Here is a 15,655-nt window from a genome sequence, read left to right as displayed (position 1 = left end):
GCAGCCTGCTGACCACCATGAGTTAGCACTGGTGAGGCCGCACCTCAAGTACTGTGTTCAGTTCTGGGCCCCTCACTACAAGAGAGAGATTGAACTGCTGGAGCAAGCCCAGAGAAGGACAGCAAAACCGGTGAACGGCCTGGAGCACAAGTCTAATGATGAACAGCTGATGGATCTGTGGTTGTTTAGTCTGGAAAAGAGAAGGCTCAGGAGGGACCTTATCGCTCTCTACAACTACCTGAAAGGAGGATGGAGAGAAGAGATGGCTGGTCTCTTCTCCCAAGTAACAAGTGATAGGACGAGAGGTAACAGCCTCAAGCTGCATCAGGGGAAGTTTAGACCTGATACTGGGAAAAATTTCTTCACCGAAAGAGTAATCAGGCATTGGAACAGGCTGCCCAGGGAAGTGGTGGAATCACCATCCCTGGAAGCGTTCAAAAACCGTGTAGATGAGGCCCTTAGTTACATGGCTTAGTGGTGGACTTGGCAGTGCTGGTGGCATGGTTGGACTTGATGATCTTGGAGGTCTTTTCCGACCTACTTGATTCTATGGTTCTATAAAACCGAGGAGCATCTCTCCCGGGGAGCCAGCTGGGGCGCGGCTGCAGCGTTGCCCCCGTCGCTGTTTTCCCGCCCGGGGCCGCCCGCCCCGCGGTAGCGCCCCCTGTGAGGCTCTTCCGCGCCGCGCCCCTCGGGGCTGTCCGGCGGCGGGGCGGGGAGGAGGGAGGAGCCGCCGGCGGAGGAGCCGGGCGGGTTTCCTGGCGGGGCTAGGGTTGGCGCGGTGCGGGCAGATCCGTGAGAAGTTCGCCGAGTTCGCCTGGGGCGGAGGTGCGTCCGCGTCCGTGTCCGTGTCCGTGTCCGGGAGAGGCCACCCGCGGCCCGGCCGCCTGCTCGGCATGGCCAGCCGCCTCGGCCGCGGGATGTGCTGGGGCAAACGGGGCCGGGGCTGCCGTGGCGGGGGCACGCTGCTCGCCCTGGGGCTGCTGGCTGCCGTCGGCTTCCTCGCCTGGCGGCACGGCCCGCCGCCCCGCCACGCCGTCCGCCGCGCCCCGCCGCAGCCGCCGCTCGCCACCGAGCTGCTGCGGAAGCCCGTGTACACGAAGCCGGCGCTGGACCCGGGGGCACTGGGCGAGCTGGGCCGGGCGGTGCGGCTGGAGCTGAGCCCGGCCGAGAAGCGGCTCCAGGAGGAGAGCATCCGCCGGCACCAGATCAACATCTACCTGAGCGACCGCATCTCCCTGCACCGCCGGCTGCCCGAGCGCTGGCACCCGCTGTGAGTACCCGCTGCTCCGTCTGCCCCGCTGCCGAGCGGTCCCACGGGCACCCTGGCCGGGAGCCATGCCTGCCCCTAGAGCGGCTCGTCCGAACGGAGGAGCGTTTGGTGGCGGTGGTCAGCGCGGGATAACCGCGTCCCAGCTGCGGCTCGCTCAGAAACGCGGAGACTTTTAAAACTTTTCCCCCCCCAACGCTTTAAAACCACGGCGTTTGCTCACAGAGTTAAAACCCTCCATGGGTTTGCCTGGCTCCCGTTCCTCCACAGGGCAGGAAAAGTAGCGCGTTGGTGGTGCGCGTGCGAGTCGGGAGAGGTGGTTTCCGTCTGGAAGCCCGAGCGGTGTGCGTTCAGCCCGTAAACGGCAGCTTGCCCCCGTGTTTCTCCTGCTGCTGTCCTCCGGGTAAGTCACCGTGGGCAGCAGCGTACTTTTCCAGTCACTCCCAGCTGCCCGGGGGTGTTGTGGAGTCTCCCTGTCTGGAGACATTCAAGACCTACTTGGACACGTTCCTGTGTAATCTGTTCTAGGTGGCCCTGCCTTGGCAGAGAGCTTGGACCAGGTGACCTCCATAGGTCCCTTCCAACCCAAACCATTCTGTGGTGATTCCAGACTTCGTCTTTGCATTGTATTCAGATGTCTTATGCCACACAGAATAGAGAAGGTCGTTTTATCATGAGATTTACCAGGAGCATTATGCTCCCAGAGATGCATAACGTTCTTCTAAACTAGCACATTGCTTGTTCCTCTGTACTTAGTTGCTGGGACAATTTACACTTGCAAATTACATTTACAGTTATGACACTAAATGCTAGATGATGGCATAAGCAATTTGAGTCTAAGGATTAGGTACTGCTTGATGAGATGATTCTAGTTTACAGGCAACGGTTCAGCACAGTTGTGAAGTCAGTGCTGCAGAGCAAGTCTGACTGGGCCGAACGCAAATGCTTGGTTTAGCTGAGTGGTTCACCTCGGTGTGGGCTGTCCTGCGAGTGAGCAGCCAGCTGCTGAGTGAATAGGCTGACTGGTTACGGGTATGTGCTTACAGCCAAAGGGGAAGTGTTCAAGGCCAGGTTGGACGGGGCTTTGAGCAACCTGGTCTAGTGAGAGGTGTCCCTGCCTGTGTCAGGGAGGTGGAACTACATGATCTTTTAAGTTCCCTTCCAACCCAAACCATTCTATGACAGAATGGAGCTGGGGCTGCTACTGATCCTCAGTGCCTGCTCCTCTGTTTCACCTGAGCTTGGCTTCAGCCAGTTTATTTCGTTGCAACAGGTTTGTATGGTGTGGTAGCAGAGAACTGTGGAAAAAGCAGGGCTCTGTCTCTGAGGTGTGTTCACTTCATGTCTGTGTGTCGTATCTGGTTGCTCACCCAACTCTAGTTATAAATGCTGAATCTAGAACATGAATCCAATGATAACTCTCAAAAAATTGCAATGCAAATACAAGGCCTTTTTATCGTAAGTTTAAGTCTGACAGAAGGCTTGTTTTTCGTAGTCATCTTTTATTCTCTCCTTATAAGCAGTCTATAGACCATAGGCTGAAAAGGACTGTTTTAATTGCTTTTCTGTGAGAAGAATTTAAATCATTTCAATGCATTATTTTGGATTCCTGCCATTTCTCTATGACAAGATGTTAGAGGAAATGAGAGATCATAGTTGTTGAGCAGGGGACATTATAGATGTGGCAGGGTTAATGCCTGAAATGAGACTGATGTAAATGGGCAGGTGGGTTTTTCTACAATGACATACCCTTTTTGATTTGAATATTTGGATGTTGAAATGACGAAATGTGTCCAAACCAAAGGGATTGCAAAGCATCAGTGGCATAATCTCAGAGATAATTGCCTTCTGAGGCTGGGGCTGTACTGTAATGTTGTAGTATCTGCTGGCAGGTGCTTCATGCCTTTTCACACAAAAAATCTAAATTATGGCAGAAGCATCACTGAACATCTATCCAACTCACATTGCAAATGTAAAAAAAAAAACTTCCCCAAAGGCAATTTTGCAAGTTGGTTAACTACTTCTCTTAAGAAGGAATACCATGTAAAAGATAGAAGTAAAAAAAAAAAAGCATTGAAAAAGGTATCACCAAGCCTGTAGGGACAGAAAATTCATTGTACTTCAGTATAAGATTAGAGGCTATACAGGTTGAAATGTCAACTTTAAGCAAAATATAGGTTTTTTTTTTTACTTTGAGGTTGGTAATGCTTGACCATTTGTGATCTTTAATGAACATTTGGGTGATGGGGTGAGGCTACAATGGTAGGAAATAGGTAGTAATGGTGGACTTCAGCTAGGCTTCAGCTGTCCAAAAAAATGATGCAAAGGCAATAATTTTTCAGATGTGATCAATGAAACAATTTTGGGACCTGAAGACCAGAAGGTGACAGATACACCATTATTTTTTTTTTTAGTGCAGTCCCAGAGGAGAACCAGAGAACTATGTGCTGCCAAGCCTTATCTCTTCCAGGCATATTATTTACAAATGGTGGTAGGAAAAGAACTAATAGCAGATAGGTACATTTGATCTATGATGAGTCAACCTGGCTTTTATCAAGGATGACGTGTCTCACAAACCTTTTCGAGTTTTTCGAAGGTTGTCATTTTATGGATAAAGAAGTGTAATTTTATTTCCAGAGGCTTTTCATGAGTTCCTTAAAGGGCTGTGAAATACCGTGAAAATTTCCTGCATTTGTAAATAACTGGGTAAAAGCTGGGAAGCACTTGTTTGGGTATTTTTATTTTTTTTTTTTCACTTAATGGAGGATCACTGGTAAAGCTCCACAGAAGTCTGTGTTGGGCACAATGCCGTTCAACTTAGAGCATGGCTTCCATAAAGAAGTGAGTGATTTGCAGCTCTTCAGCCTGAAAGAGAGGCTGCTGAGAGGGTGCCTCTTGCTGAGCTGCTGCAATACAAGTTGAATGCATGAAGTGGATAAACCAAATTCTGCCACCTCCTTTTTTTGAAAACCCATTTACTGTAAAGCATGAGGAAGCCCATCTACTAGAAAATTCAAATGAAGTATTCATGAGATATTGACAGATACTGTGCTTTGAGACTTTATTCTAGGCTACAGGCTTTTGTCTGTTTCAGCATATTCTTATGTGTGTGGAAGTGAGTCTGGAAATTTTAGATACCAGGAAAATGGGAGGATGAAAGAAAGGGAAATAAAGAGAGGCAGTGTCCCCACCGCCTGGATGCCCTATTGCTCCTTTTAACCTTAGTGTCCTCCCATACTGAGCAGTGAATTTGCTCTCTGGGCGTGAATTTGGGAAAATCACAAACATTTCAATCTAGGGGAAACTAGAATTTTGCCGATAAGGTTGAGAGTATCTGAACCAGTAATCCTTTAAATGTGTTCTATGAAACTATGATACAAGGTGTTGCTTTGTCAGAAATGGATGGAAGACACTTCCCACTGCTACATGTTGTATATCCTGGACCTGCTGTCAGACCAGAAATGTGGCAGAAGTTGTTTGCTAATGCTGTTAGTAGTTATTTGCTAATTCTGTGTCTGCTAATACTGTGCAGGAAAAGAAGAATAGTTTGACTCAGATTACTTCCCCAAATAATGTATTGTTTGATGGTATTTGACTATGAAACCTATACAGATGTCACTTCGTTATAAAGTTTCAACTTTAGATGTTTCTCCTACTAATATATTTTTGCCAGTGTAGGTGTTCAGAAGGCCTTTATTCTTTCTTGTTCTCAGACTGCTGTTTTTTTTCTGAGAAATAATCCTGTTTCTATTGAAACACAAATATGGTGAACTCGACAACTTCTATTGTTTCCTTTAGACAGTTCCTGCTTCCTTTAACTGTCTGTGCTTGAGGTCAGCAACTGCTGATATTGTATTTCATCACACAGGAACTCATTAGTTTTATTGCTGGCTAGAATTATGTATGTGTATGTATGTACTTACATGTATACATAAATATATACATTTAAACATATAACCAAATTAAACATATATATAAAAACTATAAAAAATGTTCTTTTGGTAAAATCTTACGTGTAAGAATGTAAGGAAATTACTAAATGGTGATACAGTTTATACAATGCTGGAAGTGAAATATGCCATAGGGTCAGATAATGAAGGAGGTTGAAAGGAACTTCTGCAGTGTCTACTTCAACCTCTTACTTGAAGCAGAGCACCTTCAGTGTTAAAGCATGTTGCTAGAGGCCATCCTTGTCATGTCAAATTTGAACAGTCTCTAAGGGTGGAGGTTCAACAGCCTCTCCAGGCACCTCTTTCAAGACTACATCGCTGAATTTCACTTCCCAATCATAATGTTGTCTAGATGGCCCAAGTTGTCTTCCCAGTGTCTGTCCTTCATTTCTTGAGTTTATACACATAAGGGAAGCAGCAATTATAGCAGGTTTAAACCAAGCAATCATCCCCCATCAGACATTGACATACTGAGGGCCCTGCTGGGGCTGATGCCCTCTAAGTGCAGCGAGATGGGTTCTGGGCTGTGCGTTTTGGCTGCTGCTGCTTTGCCTTCCCCCCATGCAGCATCCCAGCTGCATCCTGCCCTGTGGGGCTTCATGTTGCATGCTTATTTTACAGGACTGCAGGATTAGGCAGCAAACTGACAAGGTCTCTTAGACAGCCTTTTACAGTTTATTACAGTGTGTATGAAATAGTTTTCCAGTTTTTCTGTTTGGGTTCTTTTAAACTAAGGACCATTCTCAAGCATTGTTCCTGATTTTAGACATTCCACCTTCTCTTTTTTCTTGCTACATTTCTCACACTAGGGGTCCATTGCAAATCTGTTTCAGGAATGGTTTCTGTAAAATCACACCAGCCTTCTTTTGGCTGACTCTTGTTACAAAAGGAACAAGGCAGGGATAGGCACTTCTCTGCCGACTCAGCATTTTGTGCTGTCTCATGGTAGAAGCCTGAATCAGCCCTTGGGCCTCATTTCACTTGTACTCACAAGCAAATGGATTTGTAAGTCTTTTCTGTGTTTCCTTACCTGGCAAATGATTTTGAGTAGCCACAAAAGCCCCCAAGTATTGAATGTGGTCTGCATAATAATTAGCAGTTACTAAGAAAAGTTTTAGAGGTCTGTTCTTTAATTCTAGATAATTTTCTGTGTCTTGGAGAGAGAGCTTGGTTTTGTATATGTGTTTTGTGTGTATGTTTTTATATATATTTGAGTATCTGTATAATTATATTTAAGTGTCTGTATATAGATAGATATACACAAATACTTATATTTCTTTGTCTCTATGATTTATGCCTATAATATGATTTAGATTTTGGGATGTTGTGGGTTTAGCATAACAATCTTGTGCTAAAAGTTTTCTGACTTTCAAAACTGCTTTTGCTATCTGTTCCCAGATTTGAATGTCGTTCTCTTATAATCTTGCTACCATGGTTTGTTTTGTTTAGTGGGTCGTAAACACCCAATAATGCACCTGCTCATCTGATAGTATCTCGCTAGCAAATTCCTAGAATAATCCTCAAGGCTAGGTTTTGGTCCCTCTTCTACTACAAAAATCACAGTATCTGATTTTGATGGGCACGCTGCTCTTGCCAGGAGTTTAACTTGATCTGTTCCAGGAAGTGGCACAGCAACCGGGTGTTTCCTCCTCAGCCCACTGTGACTGCCTGACTTCACCCAGGAGCTTCTCTTTCGTCTGTTATCTAGAGGTGAAATAACGGCAGAGAATTTTTTCTGCTATGTGTACAGGAAAAAGTGAGCTCTTTGGAGAACTTATCTGCAGCAGCTTGAGCTTGCCAGCTCATCCCTTCCCTCTAAAGCACACAGCACTTTGATATTTAGGATATTTTACTGTTTTTGTTTCCTGTCTTCTGTAAAAATGTGTCAGTTTGCTTTGTCATTATGCCTTCGTTTAATAGTCACTTGCAAACATTTTCCAGAAGAGCTCAAATGATTATTTTTTGACCGTTTTTCTTTACACTTTCTGGTAGAGATTCTCGGCTTCCTCTGATGTCTAGATGAGTGCTTGGTTTCATTTTTAGCCTGACAGAGTTCCCGGATCAGTGATAGTAACCACAAACTATGATTTTTTTTTTTTTTTTAATTTATTCAAAACAGTGCTTTTACCATACATAATTGTCTGTAAGAACTGGGTGCATCCACACTTACTATTAGTGATTGTTACAGTAACTTATTTCAGTTATTGTATTACTTTGCAAAGTATTTTTCTTGTCCTGAATCAAATTATCAAATTGTATGAAAGTAAGTTTCTGAATGTAGGTGTAGGAAATTGTATGGTTCTGTACAAATGTATCTCACTACCTTGGAAGAAAATTGTAAACCAATTTGACCATTTGAGCAAAATGAAACCACTGTTTGAAATCAGCAAAAGAAAAAGAAATTTCCCCAAGGTCACATGCAGAAATTCCTTCTCATCTGCACATCTGCTAGGTGGGAAATTCCATTGCCTTTTTCTAACAATTTCAAATTAGGACAAACTATAGTTTTCTTGAATTTATGGATTTTGGGGTATAGATTTAGTCTACTCTCGTAAGTGAGCTTTCTAGACAATTTTTCTGTAATGCATTTTTAATCTGTCTTAAACAAATTTGGGTTTGGATTTTTTTGTTGTTGGTGGTGATTTTTTTTTTTTTCCCCTATGTGTTTGGTTTTGTTTTGTTGTTGGTTTTTTATTTTTAACTTTGCAAATATTTTCTTCTACTTCAGACTCCCCAGCTTTCTTCCTTGCTTCTCACAATGTTTTTTTTTACTAGCCAGTGCAGCCCTTTATTATCTGAAATCTTAAAATGGTGTTTGGCAGTCTGTCTCGTCGGGACCTTGCTGTCACTGGGAGACTTTTTCTTTAAAACATGAAATAATCTGGAAAACCATTTCACAGTCTAACTAGCCTCTGTTTTCACAGACTTGATCATATCATGGTATCATAGACTGTACTGGGGGGCTCTCTCCTAATGTGGTTTGTTACAGCAGACACAATTTAGGGGGCTTTTGCGTGGGCTGGGACTGGGTGATGGGGAAGAGTGGGCCAGCACTGCTGTAACTCGCACTGCTTACATGTTCCAGCCTTCCCCCAGGAGTTCAACCATTCTGACAGTTATCAGCACCTTGCTGCTATCTGCTAACAAAGCAGCAGGTAGTTGGACCAAGACACACCTTCTGTCAACGTCAGTGCTTTTTTCTGTGCTACCTGAACACACTCGGGGTATGTAGTTGTGCAAAACCAAGTGCCGCCTTTCCATGCTCAGGTAAGACTCTTTTGGGGTTTGTTGTTTTTTTTTTATCCCCTCAAAAACCAGGACTGGCAGTTGGCTTAAGGTAGTTGTATGTGAGAAAATAAATTAGCATGAAAAGTTGGGTAGTGTTGGAGGAGATAAGAATAATTTGATTTATCATATCCTTTAATTTCACTGGAAACGCCATACTTCTGTATCTCAGGTTTTGATGTGATAGGGCTGCGTTGCTTTTGGCTCACACACTGGATTTTACCCATAGGTTGCTCTCCGCCAGGGAGGTCTGAGGAGCGGCTCTTCAAACACATGCACAGCCTGGAGCAGGAACATGGCCTCGGTAGCTTTTGAGGGTGGCTCAGAAACCAGCTCTGTGATCTGTGTTGTGCTGGTGAACTTGGAATGTTTGTGGGTACACCTGCTGAACCCTAAGCTGCTGCTGCTGCTGCTGGGAGCAGGAGGGAAGGGAGAAGTAGATAAGGGGAGAGAAGAGGACCCCAGCACAGCTGTTTCCTTTGCTGTGGCTTTGTGAGGGTGGGAGAAGGAGGTGTTTTCTCTTGGGTGAAGATACCTCGCAGACCCCTGAGTCTGCATTGCTGCCTCTGCAGTTTATGGGGTGGGAGTGGAGAAGGTATTTAAAAGACTTGTAGATGTGGTGTTTAGGGACATGGTTTTGCAGTGGACTTGGCAGTCCTGTGTTAATGATTTGACTCGATGATCTTGAAGGTCTTTTCCAGCCTAAATGATTCTATGATAAGGTGAAACTAGATTGAGATGCCATGGCTGCTGCCATTCTTCTAGATCGGCCGTATTAACTTAGAGCCTACAAAATGCCACGTTTGAGCACACTTCTTAATAAAAGAGCATCTGCTCTTTATTTAAATGTCTTAACTCTGTTCAAATTAGGAAAAGGAGGTTGTGTTGTGAGTCAGCATGTCCACAGCCCACCGTATAACAAACCCAGCAAGCCTGCCTCCTAGCCCACCGTGTGAAACCCAGCCTGAAGTAGGACCCTAGCAGTGCTTGCTACATGATGCTGTGATGGTGCACATATGGCAATGTCACATACCCTAGTAACTTAAATCACGTTAAATCAGATACAGCAGTGACACGTGCTGTTTTGATCTTGAGAGAAGCTACGCGATCTTGAACTTGCCTGTATTCTCTTGCATTTGCATTGAAACTTCAAAAGCAAAACTTACATAGTGTATCTTTAGAAAACATTAAATAAGTTATGAACAGATTGTATTTGTAACAAATCTTTGAAAACTCACAGAACATTTCATATTTTTTCTTAAAATATGAGGAACTGTACATATAGAGCATCAAATTTGGAGATTAAAAATGTATTTTCCCTTGCGGTATTGTTGCGCTTGTGGTGAAAGTCTTACAGAAAAGTATGTCAGCAACCACTCCTAATTAACTTATGGCAGCATGCCCTGTGTGCACACATTCATACTCTCTCTCCCTGTGTATAGATAAACATCTCTAAGAGAAGCAGCTCTTCACAATGAAATAAATGGAGTGATTACGTTAATTGATGCAAATGTACTCCAGAATAGCCCATTTAATTTTGTTTAGGCATTTCCTGACTGATGTCTCCTTAGTTTCTAATAAATAACCTATTTTAAAACTTGCTAACAGAAGACTTTGTAGTGTAATAGGTTCCAAGGTTAAATTATTAAACTTGTCAGCCGTATAGTCTCAGTTAGACCATGACTTGCAAATGCAGCGTAAAAAGATAAAACAACCCACAGGAATGTGGATGTATGATGATACATCTTTACATGCTTTGCTTCAGTTTGTATTTTGTGGAGTTAGATCTTTGAGTAGATCCTATAGTGAAAGATCCAGGAAAGATGGTACATAGTGAATGTGGTTTTAAGTTTGTGTTGGGGTGTGTACCAGCATTATTCTCTCTCTCCCCATCTAGAGATTTAAAGATTTATGGGTGAATACAATAAGAATTCAAAAATTTAGATGTTTGGTTTAGTATACATTGATAAACAAAAGCTTTGTCTTTTTTGGCATTTTTTGGTTTAGACCTGTCTTTTAAGCCATAGAGATCAAGAAGGGAGGTTTCCTGGAACATCCACCCAGTGTGTCAGAGAGTGCCTGAGGGAAATGGAGGAGGATGCAGAAGGAGGCTGGTGCTGGAGCAGGGCAGCATCCCAGCCCAGTGCCTGGGAAGTGGTTAGGGCCGTCCCGGCTGTGTTTTGGCTGGTGCAACTCTGCCATGCACACGGACTCTGCTTGTGGGGCTGTAGAGAACAGGAGCTGTTGGAGGGCAGAGGCTGAGCAGGTGTCACTCCTTTGCATTGTGTTATCTGTTATTCTTGTTACTTGTTACGTATCAGTTGTTTTCAGTGATGTCCGAGTCCTGTTTAAAACTTTGTGCCTTTCTTTTGCTGGCTCTAAAAAAGTTGCTCATGTGTGCTGGCAATAACATCTTAGTCAGTGACTGATTCTGTTACCTAGTAACTTTCCAAAATCAGCTTGACTAGAGATATGTGTACTTCTCTGCAGAAAATGAACTCACTCAGCATGCACGTGTTTTTTAACTTGGGTGTTTGTTTTGTGGACTATAGGTGGTTTCCTGTCATTTAGCTTTAGTTGTAGAAAAGTTAAGCTTATCTGTTCTGTAGTCAAGGGGAAAGTGGGGGCCCACAAAGGTCTGCTTGTCTGTGCCGATGGCTTAAGGAGGGTGACGTGAATCGCCTTCTGGATCTGTCTTTAAGGACATGCAGAGTCCAGATGATTAGCTCAAAGTTAGCACCTCGCTTTTAGATGGCTAATATGAGATGCAATTAATCCTGTCTTAACATGATCCTCTGTATTGGGAAAGAACAGTATTACACATCTGAGGGTGGCACTGTAGAGTGCCTTAGTCAGAAGCCAAAAGCAGCTTGCGATACAGGCAATATAAATACATGTTCCCGGTATCTGCAAAAACATACTTTGGGAGTGCTGTTACCAGTTTCTATCCTCCCTGTCATTTTAATGACATATTGTAACTCATAATGCATTTGTTTTTCTGAATAACCTGAGGTAGGAGTGAAATGATTCACTTGGCAGGTAGGAGCTTGGATACACACGGAGAATAAAAATACATCCTGAAGTTTGCAAAGGTGGATGCAAATTTGCTAAGATGGTTCTGTTGTAAACAGGACTTGGGAAATGGAAAAGATGAGCTATGACCACTAGGCTTTAAGTCAGGTTTCATACTTGGAGTGGGTTTTTTGAAGCTTGTGTATCTTGTGAAGTGGTAATGTTCAGTGTCCATATGTATGCCACTTAATTTTTATTCAACAACACTTCTGAGTATTTCCATTTCAGGCATTCATTAGGGGTTTTTTAGATTTTCTTACACTATTATTTTTCCAGGGTTTAAATGATTTTGGTTTGTGATCTCCCTAGTGGGATTATTTTTTAAGATTTAGCAAACTCTTTGAAATTTCTTTCAGTACAAAAAGATGAGGAAAAGTGTGCTTCATTTTATCAACAACATTTGAAACTGCGAACAATTGAGATCTTGTATCAATCTCGTAGAGAATATGTGTCTTGGAAATGATTTCTGAGATAAACATGCAAATATGCATAGAAGTTAACTATAGTTTTCTTTAAGTAAAAGTTTTGCAATTCCAGTTTGTCTGTATGTGATGATTAGTTTTCATAGAATGGTTTGGGTTGGAAGGGACCTTAAAGATGAATGTCGTTCCAGCCCCCCTGCCACGGGCAGGGGTACCTTCTGCTAGACCAGGTTGCTCAAAGCTGCATCCAGCCTGGCCTTGAACACTGCCAGGGATGGGGCAGTCACAATTTCTCTGGGCTACCTGTGCCAGTGTCTCACCACCCTCACAGGGAAGAATTTTTTCCTAATATCTAATCTAAATCTACCTTCTTTCAGCTTAAAGCCATTACCCCTTGTCCTGTCACTAACTGCCCTTGTGAAAGTCCATCTCCAGATTTTTTTATAGGCCCCCTTTCGATTACTGGAAGGCTCCTCTAAGGTCTCCCCGGAGCCTTCTCTTCCCCAGGCTGAACAACCCCAACTCTCTCAGCCTGTCTTCATAGGGAAGGTGCTCCAGCCCTCTAATCATCTTCGTGGCCCTGCTGCGGACTCGCTCCAGCAGGTCCATGTCCTCCTTATGTTGGGGGCCCCAGAGCTGAATGCAGTATTTCCCCAGGATAAAGTTAAATATACGAAAAGGCTAATCTTGCAGTTGTGCTATCTGTATTTCAATATGCAAGGTGAGAGATGGTTTCTTTCTTCAGCATGTTGTCAGCCTTGTACCACCAGCCTGTTGGGGTAAGTGGGCAGCAGGGGATCTGGGCACTGCTCCGTGCAGAGTGGCCGTGCCAGCCAGCAGCCTGCCCTGCTGCCCTGGAGAGATGCTTCTCTGCACTTGTGTGCTGCCTTCCACTATGGAGCTAGTTAATAGTCCCCTTTATTGGCTTCAGAAACCTAAGAAACGTGTACTCTGGTATGTCCCCCAGGAGGCTGACCTTTTCCCACAGCGTGGTGTATGCTCAGTGAAGGAGGCAGCTATGCACAGTGAATCACAAACAGTTTGGGGATTGCCTTGCTCTGTGCCAAATTATGTTTTCCATCTCCAGCATGTAATTTTCAGGCAAATCCATTGAATTCTTTAATCTGTAATTAGGCTTATCAGCTTCTTTATACCTTTTGGATCTTCTTTTTTAAGTAACGGAATACAACCTTATTATTCTGTGAATCTTTCTGACGTATTTTCCAGAGAAAGCTTTCCTGGAGGTTTTCTATTTGTTTATTTTTTTCCTTCAGTGTTCTAAAATGGGTAGGTAAAGATGATCCCGTTTCCATCAAGAAACGAACTGAAATTACCTGATATAAGTGACTGTGACATACAAGAAAAATTTTTTCCTGGCAATGCTGAGCATAAATGTTTTTCAGTAGGCTAAAGTAAACATGTATTTCTAAAATTGTATTCATACAGTAGGTTTTTCTGCGTTAAAAAAAAGTTAATTAGAATGTCACTTCTTTTTCATGTATTAATATAGGAACATTTGGCAAAATTAATCACTTCTGTCACCAGGCATTGGTGTGAAACAGTTCTCTGTGTGAATGTCCCTGTTTGCCTCAGGACAGGTTACAGCTTGGAGGGGTGGGAATTTTTGTACTTCATTGTTTAAATGTGTGTATGTGTATCTACCTGTCTATGTATATCTTTATGGCGTATGCATGCGTACGCATCATATACGATGAGTGTTGTTGCATAGCATTCCTTTCATGTTTGAGAAGCACCCTTCTGTGTGCCTCCTATGCCCAAGTGTCATTTCTCCTCATTACTTCCTCATTTTACAGAATCATAGAATGGTTTGGGTTGGAAAGGACCTTAAAGATCATCCAGTTCCAACCCCCCTGCCATGGGCACAGACACCTTCCACGAGACCATGTCACCCAAGGCTGTGTCCAGCGTTGAACACTGCCAGGGATGGAGCATTTACCACTTCTTTGGGCAACCTGTTCCAGTGCCTCACCACCCTCACAGTAAAGAACTTCTTCCTTATATCTAACCTGAACTTCCCCTGTTTAGTTTGAACCCATTCCCCTTTGTCCTATCACTATAGTACCTGATGAAGAGTCCCTCTCCAGCATCCTTGTAGGCCCCCTTCAGATACTGGAAGGCTGCTATGAGGTCTCCACGCAGCCTTCTCTTCTCCAGGCCGAACAGCCCCAACTCTCTCAGCCTGTCTTCATACAGGAGGTGCTCCAGCCCCCTTATCATCCTCGTGGCCCTCCTCTGGACTTGCTCCAACAGCTCCATGTCCTTTTTATGTTGAGGACACCAGAACTGTACACAGTGCTCCAAGTGAGGTCTCATGAGAGCAGAGCAGAGAGGCAGGATCACCTCCTTCGACCTGCTGGGGCACGCTTCTTTTGATGCAGCCCAGGATACAGTTGGCTTTCTGGGCTGCAAGCACACACTGAAGCTGGCTCATGTTAAGCTTCTCATCAACCAACACTCCCAAGTCCTTCTCTGCAGGGCTGCTCTGAATCTCTTCTCCGCCCAACCTGTAGCAGTGCCTGGGATTGCCCCGACCCAGGTGTAGAACCTTGCACATGGCTTGGTTGAACTTCATGAGGTTGGCATTGGCCCACCTCTCAACCGTGTCAAGGTCCCTCTGGATGCCATTTCAGGTATATATTACAAAAGTACTCTATAGACATTTTATTTTCCTCATAAGAGTTTTAGGAAAATTCAGACTTTTTTATTTTCTTTCTGTACCACAGATGTTAATAGATATTGCTTAATCTTGAAAGAAACCTGTAAGTCTTTTTTTATTGCAAACACAGCAGCATTAAATAGCTAGTAAATATATTCTCAATGTGCTGTTGGTAAGCAGTTTTCTGTTAATGTAATTTTCTAGGTGTTTTGGGGAGTTTTGATTCCCCTAAATTGACCTAAGGGGTTTTGCTGCCACATTTTCTACTCATCAGCTCTGGTTTCCTTCTTTGTTCTTTTGGAGGACTTGCCGCTGTTCTGGTTTAGTAGGAGGGATGTCCTACCTGCTTCAATATCTATTGTGATCTAGCAGTCACAACAAGCTGAAGTTAAGTCCTTCTGCCCCTTTACAGGCCCCACTGAGTCCAGGCAGTAAGCTTAAGGTATAAGAAAAATCAAACATCTCTAAACCATTTCTCTTGGTTTTAAAGAAAGCTGCTCATACAGAATGCTCAAAGAAAAAAGAAGAAATGGTACTAAATACTGTCATTATTTTAAAATTCTTTCAGACGAGGGGAATCTTTATCAATTTACACATTTGGCACAGCTGTTTCTTGGCATCCTTATGTTCATTTAGGGAAATTCATCTATATATATGAATATATATATATGTATATTTGTAGGAAATACATTCTGGAGCTTAATCCAAAGGTTTGCAAACTTCCTGGCTCTCCATAGAGCCAAAACATGCAGTTTTATGTCTACGTGTGATTTTTACCGATTTCACTATTATATCTTGGCAGTTCTGTGGTCTTCCCAAATTCTGCTTCAGTGTACATACATCTCAGTTCTGTTGCTGTTTTCTTTCTATGTTGCTGTTCCTTCACAGTTATATTTTTACCGTCTAGCACTTGTTTTACTTTTCAAAGCACAAGTTATTAGTATTTTATGCTACTGTTCTTACTGCATTTTGGTTTTAT

At 43.5% G+C, this 15,655-nt stretch overlaps 1 protein-coding gene across 1 annotated transcript in view; it reads left to right on the top strand.

Annotated features, from left to right (window-relative positions):
* Positions 1 to 896: 896 nt before the first annotated feature.
* Positions 897 to 15,655, top strand: part of GALNT12 (polypeptide N-acetylgalactosaminyltransferase 12) — a 49,596-nt gene continuing 34,837 nt past the window's right edge. The window contains exon 1 of the mRNA XM_030505523.1: positions 897 to 1,273. Coding sequence (XP_030361383.1) covers positions 897 to 1,273 — 377 coding nt within the window. The remainder of the gene's footprint in view (positions 1,274 to 15,655) is intronic.

Source organism: Strigops habroptila, chromosome 1 (genome assembly GCF_004027225.2).
Source record: "Strigops habroptila isolate Jane chromosome 1, bStrHab1.2.pri, whole genome shotgun sequence".
NCBI classification, from domain to species: Eukaryota; Metazoa; Chordata; class Aves; order Psittaciformes; family Psittacidae; genus Strigops; species Strigops habroptila.
The sequence above is the reverse complement of the archived record's forward strand: the minus strand, read 5'-3'. Positions and strand labels throughout refer to the sequence as shown.